At 42.3% G+C, this 19,077-nt stretch overlaps 1 protein-coding gene across 1 annotated transcript in view; it reads left to right on the top strand.

Moving 5' to 3' along the window:
• GALNT5 (polypeptide N-acetylgalactosaminyltransferase 5) overlaps window positions 1–19,077 on the top strand; it is a 207,211-nt gene that overhangs the window by 149,460 nt on the left and 38,674 nt on the right. Inside the window, exons 6-7 of the mRNA XM_085645516.1 lie at window positions 3,713–3,830; window positions 5,546–5,869. Coding sequence (XP_085501642.1) covers window positions 3,713–3,830; window positions 5,546–5,869 — 442 coding nt within the window. The remainder of the gene's footprint in view (window positions 1–3,712; window positions 3,831–5,545; window positions 5,870–19,077) is intronic.

Below are 19,077 nucleotides of genomic sequence, written 5' to 3'. Positions count from 1 at the left end.
GTTGATGTGTAAGAATGCAGAGTTTGTTTGGACGGAAGAGTGTGGTGCTGAGTTTAAACAAGTAAAAAATGATCTCAGGAATGCACCAAACTTACAAGCTTTTGTACCTGGGAATCCCACTTTCATTGTTACTGATGCGAGTATAAAGGGGCTGGGTGCTCTTCTCTTTCAGATCAGGAAGGGCCAAGAGGTGCTAATAGCTTGTGCTTCAAGATGTTTGAAAGGTGCGGAGATAGGTTATTCTGTTATAGAGAAGGAAGCGTTGGCAATTTTCTGGGCCATAAACAAGTTCAGAAAGTTCGTGTGGGGATCTTCTTTCGTTGTCAGGTCTGATCATAAACCCCTGAAAGAAATTTTTGAGAAGAAGGGTTTGGACTCAATTTCCTCGAGGATCAGGAGATGGGTCATTTCCTTACAGGAGTATAACTTCATGTTTGAATACATTCCAGGAAAGGCAAATGTAACGGCAGACTGTCTGTCGAGATTGGTGGAGGTGGTAGAGAATGATAAATCTCAGGATGAAAATGATCAGTGTGATGCTGAGTGTGGCATAAGAGTTTGTGACGTTACGCTGGGGGCTGTAAAGGAAGATGAATGGAGGGATGAGTTGCAAAAGGATAGTGAATTGTGTTCTGTGATGTCTCTTTTGAAACAGCATAAGTCTCGAAGTCTGGTTAAACCTTGGTCCTTAGTTGCGAATGAGTTAGCTGTTGTTGATGGGGTTCTAATGAGGGGCACAAGAATGATTCCCCCATTGAGTTTGAGAGAAGTCATCGTGAACATGGCTCATGAAGGGCATATGGGCATTTCTAAAACCAAAGAGCGCATCCGACAGGATTTCTAGTGGCCTGGATTAGATTTGATGGTGGAACGTACTGTTAGGGAGTGTACGCCTTGTCAAGCTAGTGATAAGGTGCTCAAACCAAGATATTCACCTATGGTTTGTAGAAGTTTACCAAAAAGTCCATGGGATGAATTAGCTATCGATATTGTGGGACCATTGCATGGAGAACATCAGACTCCTTACCTGTTGGTGTAGCTGGATTTGTATTCACGATGGGTGGAGGTGAGTTTGGTGAGAGAGATCACTTCTCTTTCTGTGATCAGTTTTTTAGAATCTGTGTTCAAACGAGAGAGTTTTTCTAACTCTATTCTTTCTGACAATGGTCCGCAGTTCTGTTCTGCTCAGATGGAGGAGTATTTTGTAAAATGTGGAATTGAACATAAAAAAAATTGCATTATATCATCCAGAGGCAAATGGTGCTTTGGAGAGATTTAACAGGACTTTAAAGGAGAGTATACAATTAGCAAAGGTAAACTGTTTAGATTGGAGAAAAGAACTGCAGTGTCGTATAACAGCCTACAGGTACACTCCTCATGCATCAACGGGGAAGACTCCTTTTGAACTGCTCAGGGGAAGGTCTCCAAATACTTGTTTGTGTCCTGGCTGGATGGTTGCTGGGAAGGGTTTGAAAAACAATGGTATTGGGGAATGGAGAGACAAAGAAGTGTCTCTGCAAAACAAAAGGAAGATTTATGTTGATAGAAGGAATAATGCGAAAGTTACAAATTTTGAGGTTGGAGATAAAGTAAAGGTCAGAGCTCCTGTTGGGTGTCAAAATTGGTCAAAATATACCTCTCCAAAAACTATCATTAAGCTGTTTAAAAATGCTGTCAAGACGGATGATGGTCGCATCTGGAATCATAGTCGTGTAGCACATTTTCGGGGGTGTGGTGTGGCCGACAGGAGGGATGATCCACTTAATAACCGGTTCTCCTGGATCTGACAAGAAAAACGGCGGCGCTGTAACATTCTGCATACTCACAAGAGGTGTAAATCACTACTTCCCCACAACCCAACTAGTTGCTAAAAGTGCTTAAAGTCCAAAAGATGTGTCAGTCACCATATGTCCCAGCACGATACCGCTATATCAAACACGTTTGTTGATGGTGTGTTTGTCACCGCAGATGACCTTTTCAGTTTAATTCAATTTACAACGCTCAAATACTTGTATTCCACAAGTGTAATCAAGTTTCAAAAGAAACGTTTATTCCCCTGACCACCAACCAATATAGTGATCCTTATCCAATCTCCGTCCAATTCTCAACTTCCAATAGACCGTCGATGATCTTCTTCGATGTCCTCCAACACTTGTGCTGCAAAAAAGAATTAAAAAAAAAAAATATATATATATATAAGAAAAAATTCCTTCTTCCTCATCTAAGATGGCCGCCACAAAACATTTGGTCCACTTTCTTCAGGCAGTTGGGCTTGCTTTCTCTTTGAGCAATCTCGGATAGTTTTCCTCACTCAAAATGGCCGCAACCAAACTCTTCCTCATCTAAGATGGCCGCCACGAAACATTTGGTCCATTTTCTTCAGGCAGTTGGGCTTTCTTCCTCTTTGAGCAATCTCGGATCGTTTTCCTCACTCAAAATGGCCGCTACCAAACATCCGGTCTATTTTCTTTAGTTAGTCTGGCTTGTTCTTCTCCTTTCACCACACTCAAGATGGCCGCCAACCTTTCCCACAGCCTTCAGTCCTTTTTCAATTGCTCACTGACCTTCAGACGTCGTGAAGCATACAGAGACCACTTTGATCCTCAGTACCTGCTCAAACAGCTTTCCACAAGGCTCTTACAACCGCAATTTCCCACTTTTCACTGCTTGAACATGCTTCAAAACGCTGGATCCTCATCCAGCACGTCTCTGTAAGTTATCACCTTTTTTTTCACTGAAATAATCCAAGCTCTTCCTTCTTTGTTGCTGTTGAGGCTGTCCCTTCCTCTGGGTTCTTTTCTCCGCCCAAACGTCGCCAGTGTAATAAAGTAAATCCACACCAGATGAAGATATGTGGTAAGAGGTATTTATTACAGCCTCAACCAACAGCCAGCATATCAACTGTCATCATAGAACCCTCACATGACAGAACCTCAGAACAAGCTGGTTCCATGCCTAGTGTTCTGGCATGGAGCCATGTTACATCATTACACCATCTTCAACATACTCCAGTCCAGCCTTATCAAGAAGGCAAACCTGATGTCTATTGTCTAAAAGAAAGCTTTTGCCATTATAGTCTGACTAGTATCTACTTTGCAAAACAACTATTGAATCAACAGAATCAGCACACTGAAACTGGGCCAATTGGTGTTGAGCGGAACACACTGCAGACATATTATGACCTTGAGTTACCACTTTTGTAATAAATACTCAGTGCAGGAAATCTAATTGGGTGAAGATGAACCAATATTTACCAAAATCATGTAGCTGAAATTTAGGCTACGATTGCTACATCTGTAAATCGTTTCCAGAAACGGAGGAAGCAGGACCCGTTACCTGGATCCCTCTACAACATACATAACACTGTTGCCCATGAGACTGTAAACTATGTATCATTGGTGTTTCATTTGTAAGTGCACACATATATCACCTCCGGGCTTACACAGAGTGGGACATACTATACCCGCTGTCTTGATTGAGCAGATTGATGTTTTATTTCAATTCCTGTGTTTATACAGTTGCTTTGTTTTAGGATTTTTCATTCTATAGCACACATTTAAGGTTGATTGATTGATTAATGGATACATTAAAATACTTGCTGGTCTAATTTTCTCTATAATTATACCTGAACATTTCTGGTATGCATGCTCATAAGTCATGTTATGTTTTGTTTTGTTTTCATTATATATTAATGTCATTTGTTCCTAACCAGGTGTCCAGTAATGGCCGGGGGATTGTTTTCTATTGATAAGAAATATTTCTTTGAACTTGGAACATATGATCCTGGCTTAGATGTTTGGGGTGGTGAAAATATGGAACTTTCATTTAAGGTATTTATGATCCAGGTAGTATGCCTAATAATAAATGAATATTCAATGTTTATGTTATTTATTTCAAATCATGAGTATACTTAGGTTGCATGTATTGTAAGTGAGGGCCACTTTATCTGCTATAGGAGGTGGAATTCAGCTCTGAACATGAGCAAGTCAAACTATTCATGGCACTGACTCCTGCTAGGCACCCCATTACATAAACTATATGTTTGTTGTGATGCAGTTCCAGGTTGCTTTACTGTGGGTTTGTGCTATTAAACACACATAGCACCACCAGAAACTGAACACATCACCTACCTCTTATAGACAGTAAACTGGAAGAGTGTCCTTAGTCTTTGAGGGTGGCAGAGCTGTTGCCCAGTGCATATATGGAGTCCCATCTTACACACGTCCTAGTGGGAGCCAATATGCCCACTCTCAGTGGCTACCTTTCTGTTGAATCTGTGCTGAAACCCAGTTTAGATGCCTAAAATAGCCTCTGGCCCTTTTTCTTTTTACTAATGTTTAAGGACTACTTTTTAAAGGATTTGTCATCATGTTTGAGGCATATTTTAATGGTAATCTATGGGTATTCTCCATCTTTACTTGATTATCAGTTGCTTTACCACTGCCAGGTGTTTTTAAGTGAGCTCAACTGCAAATTGCCCTGTTTCTGTACCCCAAGGTGCTCTGAGGCCACCATAATATGCTTTACAAAAACCCCTAATGGAAGAAATTTGAAACTCAGCCTTAAGAGCCATTCCAACTTCTGTCTTTGTCCCTCATCACCATTCTACCATGTACCCTCAATTTAGGATTTCACTTTAATAATTTGAAGGATTCCCGTTATACAACTAGTGGTTATTGAACATCTATCTCGTTTTCAGGTCCTGAGATCTAAACTGTGATTCTGAAAATGCAATTTACCTTTGGAAGTTTGTCTTTCATAATTTTAAAATCTTACTTTTCCATCTCATCCTCCTCATGCTTTCCTACTTACCTAACTTTTTAATTAATGTGGTTTATCCATGGTGCTATTCATTTTTTAAAAGGGGCGTTGAATAATCCTACATGCCTTTATCTTCCATTGAGCATGTATTTGTATGATTCTAGCTGAGAAAAAAAACAAGCAGTTTCCTCTATTGAATTGGAATTTGTTCAACAAAGAATTAATTCTGCAGAATCAATACACAAAGATCCAACATATGCATTATGAACTCCCTGGCTGAGAGTTATTTCATTGACTTTATATTAACACCTTTCTTTAAATCCATTCAATATTATATATAGCATTATAGACATCAGGAGATTGGATTTGGTTGGGAAAATCTTAATGCTTTTCCCAAGGGTCCTGCGAAATATAAATATAAAATAGATCGGCCTTGAGAATGAAATAAACTATTTAAGCACCAATCAGCAGGCCCTTTCTCACTCACAACACTCTCATAATATGTCTCAAAGCGCTCTAGAGTCCGCTTTTTCATGTCTGTTAACACGTTTTCTTTTTCCCTTCTTTTTTTCTTTCTTCGTTTCTATCCTTCTTCCTTTCTTTCTTATATATATATGGGTTCTTTAGGGATAAGATTTGTGTTTGCTGTTGTCAGTTGTGAAAATGAATTGTTTAATACTGCACCATAGCGTGCTTGGATCTGACAGTCATTAAACAGTCTCTGTATACACAATGATATTGTAACTAACCTGTGTCTATTCTTCTGACCTGTTGTCTTTCGTAGGTTTGGATGTGTGGGGGAGAGATTGAAATCAACCCCTGCTCCAGAGTGGGTCACATCTTCAGAAATGACAATCCTTATTCTTTCCCTAAAGACCGGATAAAAACTGTGGAGAGAAACCTAGCCCGTGTTGCTGAAGTTTGGATGGATGAATACAAAGAACTCTTTTATGGGCAGGGTTACCACATGGATCTCAAAAATATTGAAGTTGGAGACCTAACGGAGCAAAAAGCCCTTCGGAAGCGACTTCAGTGCAAGAGCTTCAAGTGGTACTTGGACAATGTCTATCCTGACCTGGATGCTCCGGTTGTCAGAGCAAGTGGCATGGTGAGTACTTCTGGAAATCCAAAATAAGATTGATTTAGATGTAAATCGGATTGTGTTACATGTTTCAAAAAGACTCTGACAAAGACAGAGATGCCATGAAAAGTGTATGCCCCATATTTGCAAGACTAAATATATCTATATGTAATTATATATATCTTTTCAAGACCAATTTAAAGTACATTAAATTAATTTGTTGTGTTTGTTCTTTTAATCTGACAGAAGTCTTACATCTATGCATTGGTTCTCTTATAGTCATGATACACAAATCAGTCAGGTGACCGTGAATAGTTACCTTTACTTGCAGCCTACTTTAATGAGGGCCAAGCACTTCTTAATTTGTAAATGAATTGAAGTCTGTTCAGAAACCTGTGGCCGGCACCACTGAATGTCAGGGTACCGAATACCAGGGCTGCATAGTCTTGATTCTACCTCATGCCTCTTTCATCCATCAACATACATTCTCTGGTGCTTTATCTCACTCTTGCAAGTTCTTTTTCATCTTTGCTTTCTCGCTTTAACACTACTTCTCTGTCTTGCTCTTCCTCCATGATTAAAAATAAGTACCAGTCCCCAAAAATGAAGCTTAGTGGGCCCCAACTGAGACCACTGGCTCAAATTAAGCACAGGTACCCAGAATGTAGTGTTGTACAGCCGAGCCTATCCTCCCCCATAACCCCACAAAAGAATAAGTGATTTGATGACTTGCTTATTGAGCACAAGTTAAGAAAACTTATTACGGTGACGATTGTCTCTGTTCAGTTCCTATCCAGGCAAATGGAATACACCTAAAATTCTGAATGCATTTTTCAGATATGTTCATTATTTATAGTTGTGGTGTAGTGGTAACTCTCCAACACGGGCATTCTCCGCCCACTTCGGAAAGTCCTATTTAATATATGTTGATGTTTCACATGCAACAGCAAGCAAGGGCAGTTCTTCCACTGTGGCTCCTTTCCACTTGATTTACATAAAGTTGTATTGTGCCTGTTATTAATATAAGGCCACAAGGAGGTGACTAGGAAAAGGAAATGTTGGTGCTTAGGCGAACTCCCCCCAATATTCTGCCTCCAGTTGCTAAACTCCCAAGCCCGAACCACGTTCAACCTCAATTGCAAAGAGTGCTCTACACCACTCACTTGTCATCCCCCCAGGAGCCATTGAGCTGTGGAGGTCCAGACACTCCACACTTCCTTTGTCCAGCTGTGGCTGCATGGCGGCAAATTGGCTTATAGTCAGAGGCAACTTCAGTCTGGTAGGATGCAGCAGCCATCAATGTCTATATGGAAGTTACTTAAACTGTTGTGTTGTACCTGTTCTCTGAGTGTGAGTGACACTTGTAATGCTGTTGCGTAGGCTTTTCCTGGTATGCAAAATTGCAACTGCTCAAAGTCATATTGTTACATTGGTCTTTGCGTAAGAGAGAAGATAATATTGCTTTAGTCTGTGCTGCACATGTTATGTGTATGTGAGGAACACTTGCATTGTTGCTGTTTTCTATGCTACACATGTTATGGGTGTAACAGAAGCTGGCATTCATGCATCCTTTGCTGTACCTGTGATGTGCGTGTTCATGAAGCTTGGTAAACCCTTTTTGCTAATGAGAAAGCCCAGAGTTTTGGGTTTGTAAATGTATGGTCTGTTGAGGTTATTACCTTGGATTCACTCCAAAGCCATATTAATGAAGGTCATATTGCAATTTATATGCATCAATAGTTTTAAATAAAACCTTTACAGAAACTAACAAAAAAAGTGCTTGGTTTATAAAAATAGAAGTGCCAGGCCCAAAGTTTTCTACTGCAGCTTAAAACAATCACTAGTCGTGCCACTGCTGCGGAATGTCAGTGCCAGTATTACCTACTAACCATCATTCTTAAAAAAGCATGATATTTTGCACTACTGCAGGCCACCCAAGCTGTAGGGACAGTCTAGAAATCCGAGGTTTATAATTTTTTTTAATACCTTGAATTGCTTATTACACAAACATATAAAGTATACAAAATAGTGATGGATGGAATGCTTGGATTAATCCCAGCCTCAGGCTGCATTCCAGTGCATTGTTATTCTGTGTACCATGCCACCTATTTTGGACCCAGCCATATGTAAATCAGTCTTGATCCTGCTCCAGTGGGAACAGTCCAGCTTGGACTGCTAGGCCATATTGTCCTTGATCTGGAATATATGCAACCCAGGATCGGTTTCACCCTAGTTAGGGCTCATCAGCCAGGTATACCTTGATTCCAGTGACACAGTGCGCACAAGACCCAATCTGGGCACACCTGTCCAACTTAGGGCGACATACTAAAGTATAGAAAAAAGTGATGGATGGACTGAATGTTGTGACTTTCCCCTGGTCCAGTGCAACTAGATAACTAACTGCAAGAATTTCCTTTAACCTATGCAACGTGCTTTGTTCATACTTAGATTTGAAGTGTTCAGCAAGCCCATTATTGTTGCGATATTTATCTTCAAGAATGATACGGAATAATTTCCAAGAGTTCCCTCTATAATTCAAATAAGGCCCATTTTTGTTTCTTCTATTTCTGTTTTCCAAATCTTTGGTTTGTTGTTTGCGAAAATCAGTCTCCTTGCTTTTACCTTTCCTATAACAGTTTGTCAATCACTAATCCTTTGCTCCACTTCTGTTACTCGCTGAGTTCTAGGTTTGACCACTTCTCTTCAGTTTTTTGCAACACATTATTTGTCCCAACCATAAAAGGTCTAAGCATTCTACTAAATTCTCTAAAGTAATGATGTAGGGGGTAATTAAACCAGTCATTTTTTTATGAGTGGCCACAATTGAAGCCCTTGAACCACCAGGCTTAGGTGTGTTGGGTCTTTGCACTCAATTTTGGTGGCTTCTGGACCAGATTTTTTTAATACTATTAACAGTTGTTGTTTCTTTTCCATTGAATGAATACATGAATACATGCAGGAGACCTAAACCAGAGGAAAGGATTCTTGGTATATTCCTGGCCTTTATTTTCATTCTTCCCATAAAGATAGTGGCTCACCGCATCAAAGTAAAGATAATGCCACTTATACAACACTACATTAGTTCACATCTAGTGTCCAAAATAATCTTGTCTTAGTAGTATATGTAGTCTAGCCTCCAGTTACTTGATAGCAGTTATCTTAATTAAAAAAGAGTCTACTTTATAAGGGCTGGCATAGCTTGAATTGCTTCTTCTCAGATGCAAGAGAAGCAAAAAAGCACTGAGGGCTCCACTCATTCACCACAATCTCCACGTTCTTTACATTCCTGAAATTATGCACCATAACACAAATTGCCAAGTGCAACTGGTATGGGATAAAAAGGGAAAACGTCACTTTGAGACTGTAAACCTTTTGAAAAATCATACTTGTCCTCCAGAACCACAACATTGCCATTACCAGCCTTCTGAAAACAACATGGCCAGACCAGGCCAGCATCATCACCCAACTGCTAGGAACCACTGTTGAGCCTCAAATGCAAGTCCCATTTTCCAGGACTCCAAGCCACGCTACTTCCCACCATCTGACATACCTCTGATCTCCATCCAGAAGAGTTCAGGTGCCTGGGCAGTGCCAGGTTTAATGCAGGTGGGCCCATCCTGATTGTACCTTCAGCAGACCTGCTTACCTTGCCTGTTGTGTGGACGAGTAACTGTCCTTCGTTCAAGAGAGAGGCGAGGAGAAGGTCCCACCAAAAGACACAAGCTGTAAAGAAAAGCAGAAAACCTTAAAAGAAACAACATGTCTGCCCAAATTAAATGTTAAAAATCCGGAGTGAAGAAGAGTGCTGCACTGGCATGCTTCCAGTCTCCATACAAGGAAGAGGTCAAGTTGGACCTACAGGCATAAATGACACTGCCAGTGCCACGAGGCTTCACCAGCAACACAAGGAGTGAAATAGATAGCGGACAATAAGACAAATGTACGGGACCCTGCTATCCTCTATACCTGTTAAGCTATTTGAAATTAGAACATGGACACAAGATAAAATATATGCGAGCGGTAGGAATCATTAAAATTATCAGAATTAAATGAATATTGGCTATCAGTAAGACTTCAACTATGGTGAAAGTGGTCAAATATCCTTTTATATTTAACAGACTACAAGCCATTAATTGGCGAAATACATTTTTAATTGCACAATAAGTGCATCATGCAGGTATTTGGACAGTAGAAGTGTATTTGCAGCATCTGGCGTCAAACAGATTTCGTGTTTGAGCTGATGTCATTGAATGACAGAGATTATTTGGCAGTTTAATTTTTCAGTTGTTTTTTGTTTAACATTTTTTTATTGAGAGTTTTATGTTCCGTGGTACATCATTGTACATTTGAAGTAAAACATTACGTCAAGTGAACACAGGCACTCAGGCAATTTAAACACATTATGGAGCATTGAACACATTATACATCATATAGTTCAAGTAAGAAACAACAACTTGTGCGTGGATATTACCCCTCTGATGATCTGGTGTGAGGTGTGGTAGACTGACTAATGCCAGGTGCCTGCATAGGTGGGTTTCCGCAAGGGTGCGGGTTGATATGACGTCACCCACTCTATTCTGGTGTACCTCTTTGATTAATGCCCTTGTTTGTGCTCCTAATATATAGGGGCCTGCTCTCTGGTGCCAGGGGGCAAACTTGAAACTATGAACTGAGGGGGAGGTGGAAGGGGTCCCGGGGGTCCGCTAAAAGGTAATTTTTCAGTTGTTAAGCCTTATTTGTTTCCCGGTACCATGTGCTCTCGGTTACCAGTTGTTTCAAATTTGTCTCCACTGATGTTTAGCAAAAGAAGCAAGGTGTGGCACAGAAACATTCTATTTAAAAAATATATATTTCGAGACAGAGGCGTAGCTAGAGCTTGTGGCGCCCGGGGCTATCCTTCAGATTGCCGCCCCCCTGGGGGGGTGCTGGAGAAAAAGGACGGCGAGCACCCGAAAGAGGTCCGAGACACACGTAGTATCGCCGCTAATAGTTACCTCGATCATGAAAGTTACATGCACATACATGACTCGGTCCAGGGCTAGACAGCCCCTGTCCCCAAAATATTGCCGCCTGGGGCGGACGGCCCCCACCTAGCTACGCCGCTGAAGGAAAAGCAGAAGGAAACCCAAAACTTACATCAGTTCTACCTACTCTGCTTGTGACACCTCACTCATAACATCACAGCTTGTGCAGGACCCTTGTCCCCTGTCCCCTATCTACCCCGTCCGTGACCTCAGCAATGTCTTCAGACCGTTCCACCAAACTGGGTTTGACCACGAATCCCCTGGCAGGACCTTCAGGATACTACAGGTGAGTCCAATGCACCTGATCACTAGACTAACTTGAGTTCTGCAGTTGGGGCAGTAGCAGCCCTGCAGTGGAAGCCTTCTCACTCCACCCAAGCCCCCCATGAGAGCTCAGTAGACGCCATCCCACGTGCCCCTCCCAGGAGAGAGCAGTGGAGCCATCCACTGCCCTTGCCGCAGAAGAACTACATACCCTGACCCCACCCATCCCAGGAGAGAGCAGTGTAACCATTCTACTCCTCCCTCCCGCCAAACAGAGAGCATTCAACACCAACTCAGTGTCGCCTACGGTCAGTACAGTATAGTAATGTGAGTTTTTAAAGACTGTCAGTGCTTCGAAAGCATTTCAATAAGCTGGAGTGTCAGGCCAGAGAATGCAGTAGAATGTGAAAAATTCAGTTTTTACCAGGCCAGAAGGGGGATCTGACCCGTGGCCCATCGTAGAGACAGCCTTGACCCTGCACCTGTCACTACAGACAGCCCCATGTGCGCAAAAAAGATGTAAAAATCTATAGAAATATTTTCATATTTTTGTGGGGGGAAAAGGGTATACTAGGAGGGAACAACCCACGGAATCTGCAGAAGGAACCGTGGCAATGTATACTAATAACAGTTTAGTTTCCCAATGTAATATTAAAATGAATTGCACCGAAGGTGCCTCGTTTCAATATTCCTGAAAGTTTAGAAAGCAAAGTAATTGAATGTGAGTCCTGATATCATGGTATGTGCCTGTCCTCACAAACATCTCTCATTAGCACGTGAGTAATGCCAAGGTCTCTGCACTTTCATATCGCCCCGCGCTCTTTTTGTGTGTGTTACTAAGAACACACAGGTGTTGCTTGCCACATTCACTCTTCAGCTGTAAATGTCCACTTCAGCACAGACTTACTTTGCTGAGCTGACGCTGTAATCAAAAACAAGCACTGGCAAAGCCAAAAGGTCTTGCTTATGAGAGCTATTGCTTTGGCAATGCTTTGTAGCCATGCTGTACAGCAGTGCAGATGCTTTGCAGTGTGGCTGAAACTAATTTTAAATGTCACTAATACACAGCCAGGGCTAATGCACTTTTACCCGATACTGCCCCTTAAACTATCCCAACCATCAGATATCCCAATCTTCCCTCACACTGTCCCCTTCTACCTTCAATCAAGCACTTCTATGCTCAAATGATCCCCCCCTTTCAACCTAACCACCTTCACCCAAACTGCACCAAAACAACCGCTCCAACACCAAAACGACCCAATCTTCTCGCTACCCCATACTTTTAGACTACCTCTCCACTCAAACTACTTCCTATTGTCAAAGAACTCTGCCTACAGTCAGAGTATCTCCACTTACTACCTTCTAGAACAAAGTCACCCCTTCAAACAAACTACCCCTACCTTCATGCGAACTCCACCTTCAAACTACCCCTCCAATGCTGAAACTACCTCCAATTGTAAACTATTCCCTTCCAACTTCCTCCCCAGCACCGAAGCTACCCTATATTTTGTCACATCCCTCCTGACCTCTAAATACTTCCAACTTTCAAACTGTCCCCACTTCCTACCTACTACTCCTATACTCAGTCTCCCAGTATCAACTTACCCTGCGCACTCAGCATGACCCATTTTACCTGAGCAAATCTTCGATGTCACAATGTCAGCCTCAATACCCCATGTCCCTTCCCTTTCACTATACCAAGGATTTCTAGAACTGGTCTTATTTACTGATATTGAAATGCACCCTCTCTCCTCTTACATTTTATTATTCCATAAATTATAATATATATGTAACAACATAATGTTGAGTAATCTAATTCTAGTCGCGTAGCACAAAACCCCTTAGAATTCTTGCAAAGTGGGTGTAATGGGGTAGGAACCACACCAACAGGCCTAGAACTCGAAGCAAAGCCATATCAACTAAACTAAAGCCATACAAACTAGCATAGCCCAGTACAAACAACAGACAATGGGAAATGCCAAAATATTTCAAAGCATATTAGGTGTGATATTTGCTAAAATTACACACAGTGCCCAATTTACCCTTAGGTGGCTGTCTGCACAAAAGAATTGCATTCAAGGGTTTACTCAAAACACAAAACTCATACAAAGTATTGTTTCTCTGTCTTTGCATAAATTAAAAATCATATTTGTCACAAATAACAGAGTTATTTGCATGTGTGTGGCTGATGCCATCATTGCGGCACAATGCGCAGTATATACAATGCAATGCTAATTTTGGTTGTGCAAGGGAGACTATTGCACATAGTTGCATATTGTGAATCTTGGTAAATCTGCTCACAAGTGTACTGAATTTAGAACGTACTAGATCAGTAAATGCACACAAACATAATTACCCCTTCAACACCCAAACTACTTCATACTCCTACTACCTCTGCCTTATATTAACCCATCCTATATTTAAACTATCCAACCTTTTAAATTACTCCTTCTACCCTCACATTATATCACCAAAACTCACACACTACACCAGGCCCGGCTCCAGGAACTTTTATTTGGGTGGGCCAAGGGTGCATTCAGGTGGGCCACTACAGGCCCGATTTGTCGCTTATATGTCTAGCCAGGCCTGCTTCCAGCCCTCCTTTATCTCTTCTTAGTCTACCAAGGCCCAGTAAAACACACTCGTTTCCAAATCTCTTTCTAAATGTTATTACTCTCAAAAGTGTTTTTTTTCATGTAATGTCCCTTTGATGGGAAGAGGAGATTTCTAAGGTGGGAGTGTCAGGCAAGTGACACTACTCAGGCTCCCTCTGTGCGAGCCTTCAGGAAGAATCCCGCTTCATTACTACCTCCACCTGACCCCAGACTCTGCAGCGTGCTCCCTTACAGGCTTGATTATTCACTTTTCTACCACCCACCCCTCTTCAGTGCATCTTATCTCACAGCTGACCTTGGGCCCCAGCCCCATATGAGCCACCATCCAGTTGCATTTTCATTATTCCTGGTAAAAAAACATTAGTAAAATCACCTTCAAACTTGAAGCATTAAATATAGCAGTAAATGTAATTAGCATGCACTTTAAAGTATGCTTCACAGTTTTCCTAATCACCCGACTGTTAATTAAATATACGAAAACAGAAAGGCCATGACAGGGTTGGATTTAGTGCTGGTGCAAAAGTCTTTTTTGGGGCCCTAACAATGACCTCTTTCTCCGTAGATACCTTTACTACCACCCTCCAACAGTGTCCTTCATCTCTCCGCAGTCCCTCCCCCTCATGACCTCCTCCTCAGACTCCATCACTGCCACCCTCCACCAGTGCCCCTCATCGCTCCGTAGCCCCCCTACCCCATGACCTCCTCCTCGCTTACCTCACTGCCAACCTACACTAGTGCCGCTCATCTCTCTGTAGTTCCCCCCCCCCCACCCCATGACTTCCTCCTTGGCTTCCCTCACTGCCACCCTCCACTAGTACCCCTCATCTCTCGGTAGTTGCCCCACCCCATGACCAGCTCCTCGTATTCCCACACTGCAACCTTTAAACAGGGCCCCTCATCTCTGTTGCCCCTCTCTCATATGCATTCCATTCGTTGTATTGCGCTACTCATATCAGTGTAGGGTGTCACAGTACTTTACATAACGCACACATTACACAGAGACAATAAATCAGTCTACGGGGAATGTCACATAGGCCAATGAGGATTACACGTGTAGGAGTCACATGTCATCCATACTGGTGGGCAATATATTTTAAAAGGCTTTGGTCTGGAGAAGCACAAACTCAGGATTTAAAGAGTACTCCAGTGGTTGGAGGTTGGCTTTACTGATAAAAATGTATAACTGCCCAAACAAACTCTTTTTAGCGACATCAGAATAATGAAAGACTGGAGAAGTTCTAACTTTATCACAACACAAAAAAAGATTTTAGGATTGTAACTTCTGAACGGCAAGTAACACAAGGATCTCTGTGACAAAGGCAGTAACCCACCGAGCTACCCACATAAAATATAGTTTATCTGCATTTAAAAACTAGCAACAGACAAATGATTGCTCTCCAGAAAGATCATAAATCACCAGTTATCTGAACATTTTTTATTATTGTTGTACATCGGTTGCAGATTAATTGCCATTGCCAAGGCCCACCCGGCCCACCCCCTAGAACCGGGCTTGCACTACACTCCGTTTTGAAAAACTGCCCATTCAGACCCACTGTGCTCTCCTACCTTTAAAGTACACTTTATTTTCGTAAACGGGTCCCATCCAGGGGTGTCAGGCACCATAGCTGATTCATCCACGTCATCGGGGAGGTGGGGTGCAGGAATCCATCCCAACCCCTGCACGCGCTCTCCCTGGCTGCACCGGAAGTAGTAGGCTGCTCGACGTCACGGTGCACGCGCTGGAGCTTTTTCCACCGCGCGCCCAAATAGCCGTAGCCCAATCTCGCAACGTGGTGCGTGTGCTGCAGGCGGCAATTTGTTGCTTTTTTCAAGCACGTGAGCAGTGCTTGTACTTGAAACGGCGGCCGCGCGGCACTGGCCTGTTGCGGCGGCCTTTATAATTTATTTGGGTACACTGACTGTCAGTGTTCCCAAATAAATTATAATGGCCGCCGCAACGGCCAGTGCCGCGCGGCCGCCGCCGCCCTCAAAACAGTGCCGCCTGGGGCGGACCGCCCCCACCGCCCTCCCCCTAGCTACGCCGCTGTTTCGAGACTTAAACATTTCTCCACAGCTGTGAAACCCTCCTAGTGATCTCAGTTGGAAGAGGAATAGGACTTGTTTATTTGAAGATAGGAAGCTCTTTTGTGCCTGCCAGCTAAGCTCTGGAGCTGTCAAATCTCACAGTGTGCAGAGCATTGCAACGCACATAAAAACACATATAGTATGTATATGCCAAAATAGCCACGGTTCCATGGCGATCAAAACTATTATTCTGAAAAGAAAGCAGAGTGGGCCATGATGTGACAAAGGGAGTCCCACTGCATACCTTCACCTACACATGCCTTTTTATGGCTGTAGGTTTTCATGGTTCTGCTGACAAGTAAATCCCCAAGGTAAAAGTTGGCAGTAGAACTGTTACCAGCCTGTATAGACTGAATGCACAAAAGAAAGTGCATTTTTTTATACGCCTACATTAAATCAGTAATGGTTGTCAGAGGTGGTTAGCCAAGCCACGGCAGGATTTGTAGGCACCACTGATGTTACCCTACAATCAAAGATAGGGCCTGATGTGAGCCAGCTGAGCTCCAGAAAGGGAATGCAGGAGCATCGAAGCGCTGTACATTTCTAGCAGCTATAAAACATGAGTGGCCTGAAGAAGTGATAGAACGTGGCAGTGAACTGTACAAAACAGGAGTTCTGGAACGAACCCAAATGCCACATTTTCTCCTTTTGAGAATATTGCTGTTTTTTTCCTCTTGAATTCTAAAAAGTTTTATCTAACATTGCGCACAGAAAAACCCACAGCTGCAGTATTATCTGTGCTGGTTTCAACTAATTTCATCTGCTAGTATTTTTAGCTATCTTTTGCTGTGGGCCAAGCTCCAAAACGAAAGAACCCTTTCCTTAGGCAAGCATATTTACCTGAAAAAAATGATAGTAACAACATAAATTGCCTGACACTTGAACGATCTGTTGAGGAAGGCCTGGATTACGCCTTCCTTGATGAAGGTTTATACATTCAACTAGTGACTATCAGGGTGACCTCAAGCCATCTAACCCATCTTGACAGAGTATTGTACCCGAAAAAATTTCATATTCACTGCGTACTTGATATTTTAAAATGGAGTGACCACCAAAGTCACAAATCATGGCCTACTAAGAAGAATTTTCTGCCCTTTTACCAGACTTTCCTACCTCAGTGTATGTGTAGCTGACAATGAGTGGTGATGTAAAGTTCAGGGTTTATGGCAGAATTCGATACAGGCACCGCCTGACTTTTTTAGCTCTTAGACTCTGCAATGAACGGGGCTAGAACCTACGCCTTCTAGTTTTAAATGTGTCTGTTTCTAACTATGATGTCAAGTAGTCCAGGTAGTAGCTAATAAATAACTGGCAAATTGCACAATGATGCTCAAGAATGTGCTGTCTATCTTGGTCAGTGTGTCCTCCTTCTTATGCAAAGAGCTTAATTTAAGCCAGTGGTTTCCGGTGCTCACTACCAGCACTTAATCATCAGCACAGGTGATTTTCATGAGCACCAGTTAACGACACATTCATTTACAGGGAGATTAAGTGATTTGCCCGAATCACCGGATGTTGAGCCCACGCCGAGATCAAACCTCATTCCCCAGCTCCGAAGTCTGCAGCTCCGGCAATTGCACCAAATCCTCCCCTCACTTTCATGGTTAGCAGTTGGTTCTGTTTTAAGTGGCGCTAACAGGAGAAATGGGTTGGTGCAAGCTGCCTCAGCAGTTATTTTTCATTACAAATGAACCCCTGCCTATGCTTTCTAAGTTGCCAGTGCATTTAAAAACAACAACGGCCCAATTCACAACTGTAAACTGAGACTTAAGTCTAAGTTTAGACCTGAAGTTCAAACTTAGACCTTAAGTCTTAGGGCCCGAGACCTAAATCTAATTTTACCTTTGTGAATCAGGCCTGAGTGTTTATGAATGGTAGGCTTCACAAAGAGAATTGTGTTTTGGCTTTAAAAATTAAAGTTGTTACTATCACCCAAGTCAAAGATTCTGACCTTTTATCCAGCTACAGAAATCCTATTGAGGCTGATAGAATAGATTAGAGGGCTGTGTACATGCTACAGATGTTGGTTTGTGGCCTAAAGAACTGCTCTCATAATGGCCGATTCACCTTTTCATTTGATAATAAAATGAGAGTCAACTTGGGATAAAGAAGGAAGAATGGTAGGGAGAAAATGAAGAGAGAAAGACGGAGATATTTAGAGAAGGATGCAGGGGTAGTAATAGCACAGAAGAGTGACTGTATTAGAGAGCAGTACAATGAGTGCAGTAGGTGTAGTGGCACCAAGGCCCGATCCTTTGAGGAACCAACTGCACCTAAATTATGGATCTTTTTACTACCAATCCAGAGGGAGGCATTTTCCTTAATTGCATTACGGCCCATGGCATTCTTGCTAAGCCACTAAACCCGCATACTAGCAGGTGGTGAAAGTCCGGTAAATACCCCTTTTCGTTCATTTACACATGTTATCAAAAGAGGCATCTGTGAGTGTAGCAGAGCACTCCATGGAACCGCCAATCCTGATTCTCATTTCTATCCAACATCAATCGCTGTGAGCTGAGCTAATGGCTGAAAGAGAACAGTTCCCCCTTTGTGATAAACCCTTCCTGTATTTCCCCAACATCATGTTGCAAGTCTCACTCCTTACTCTTCCTACCTGCACACTGTATATTGTTACTCCTTTATTTCTTGCCGCCACTCAACATGTTGTTTAGTGATGTGCGTGAATTAATGGGCAACAAAAACTGAGAAACGACTTTGGAGGAAACCAAATCATGGAAAACCAATTTTAAGGAAAGACAGTTTTAAGGAAATACAAAAATAAAAGGAACCATTTTGAAGAAAAGTTAATTTAAGAACAAATACAGAATTACATTAAACCTAGGTGGAGTTTGTGGGATAAAAAATGGGTAATGTTTAGGTTAATGAAGGGTTTTGAGGGGTCAGGAATAATTGATGTTTGGGCAGATAAAGGGCTTTTTAGGGTTCGGAGATCAGTGGAGAGTAGCGGTGGTGAGAGGTTTTTAGGGTTCACAGATGAACGTTGTTTAGTTGTGTTGGGTGTTTTTAGGTTTCAGGGATGGGTTTCAGGGTTCATGGATAGGCAGAGTTCAGGGCTGATCAGGGGTTTTAAGGCTCAATTACGGGTAGCAGCCTTGGTGGTGAAGAAGTTTTAAGGTTTAGGATGGAGTGGAGCTTAGGGCGGTGAGGGGTTTGAAGGATTCAGGGAATCTGTTGAGTTTAGATGTAGAGAGGTATTTTTAGAGTTCAGGGATTAGTAGTTTAGGGT

Source organism: Triturus cristatus, chromosome 3_1 (genome assembly GCF_964204655.1).
Source record: "Triturus cristatus chromosome 3_1, aTriCri1.1, whole genome shotgun sequence".
NCBI classification, from domain to species: domain Eukaryota; kingdom Metazoa; phylum Chordata; class Amphibia; order Caudata; family Salamandridae; genus Triturus; species Triturus cristatus.
Note: the sequence above shows the minus strand (reverse complement) of the source record. Positions and strands in the feature narration are given on the sequence as shown.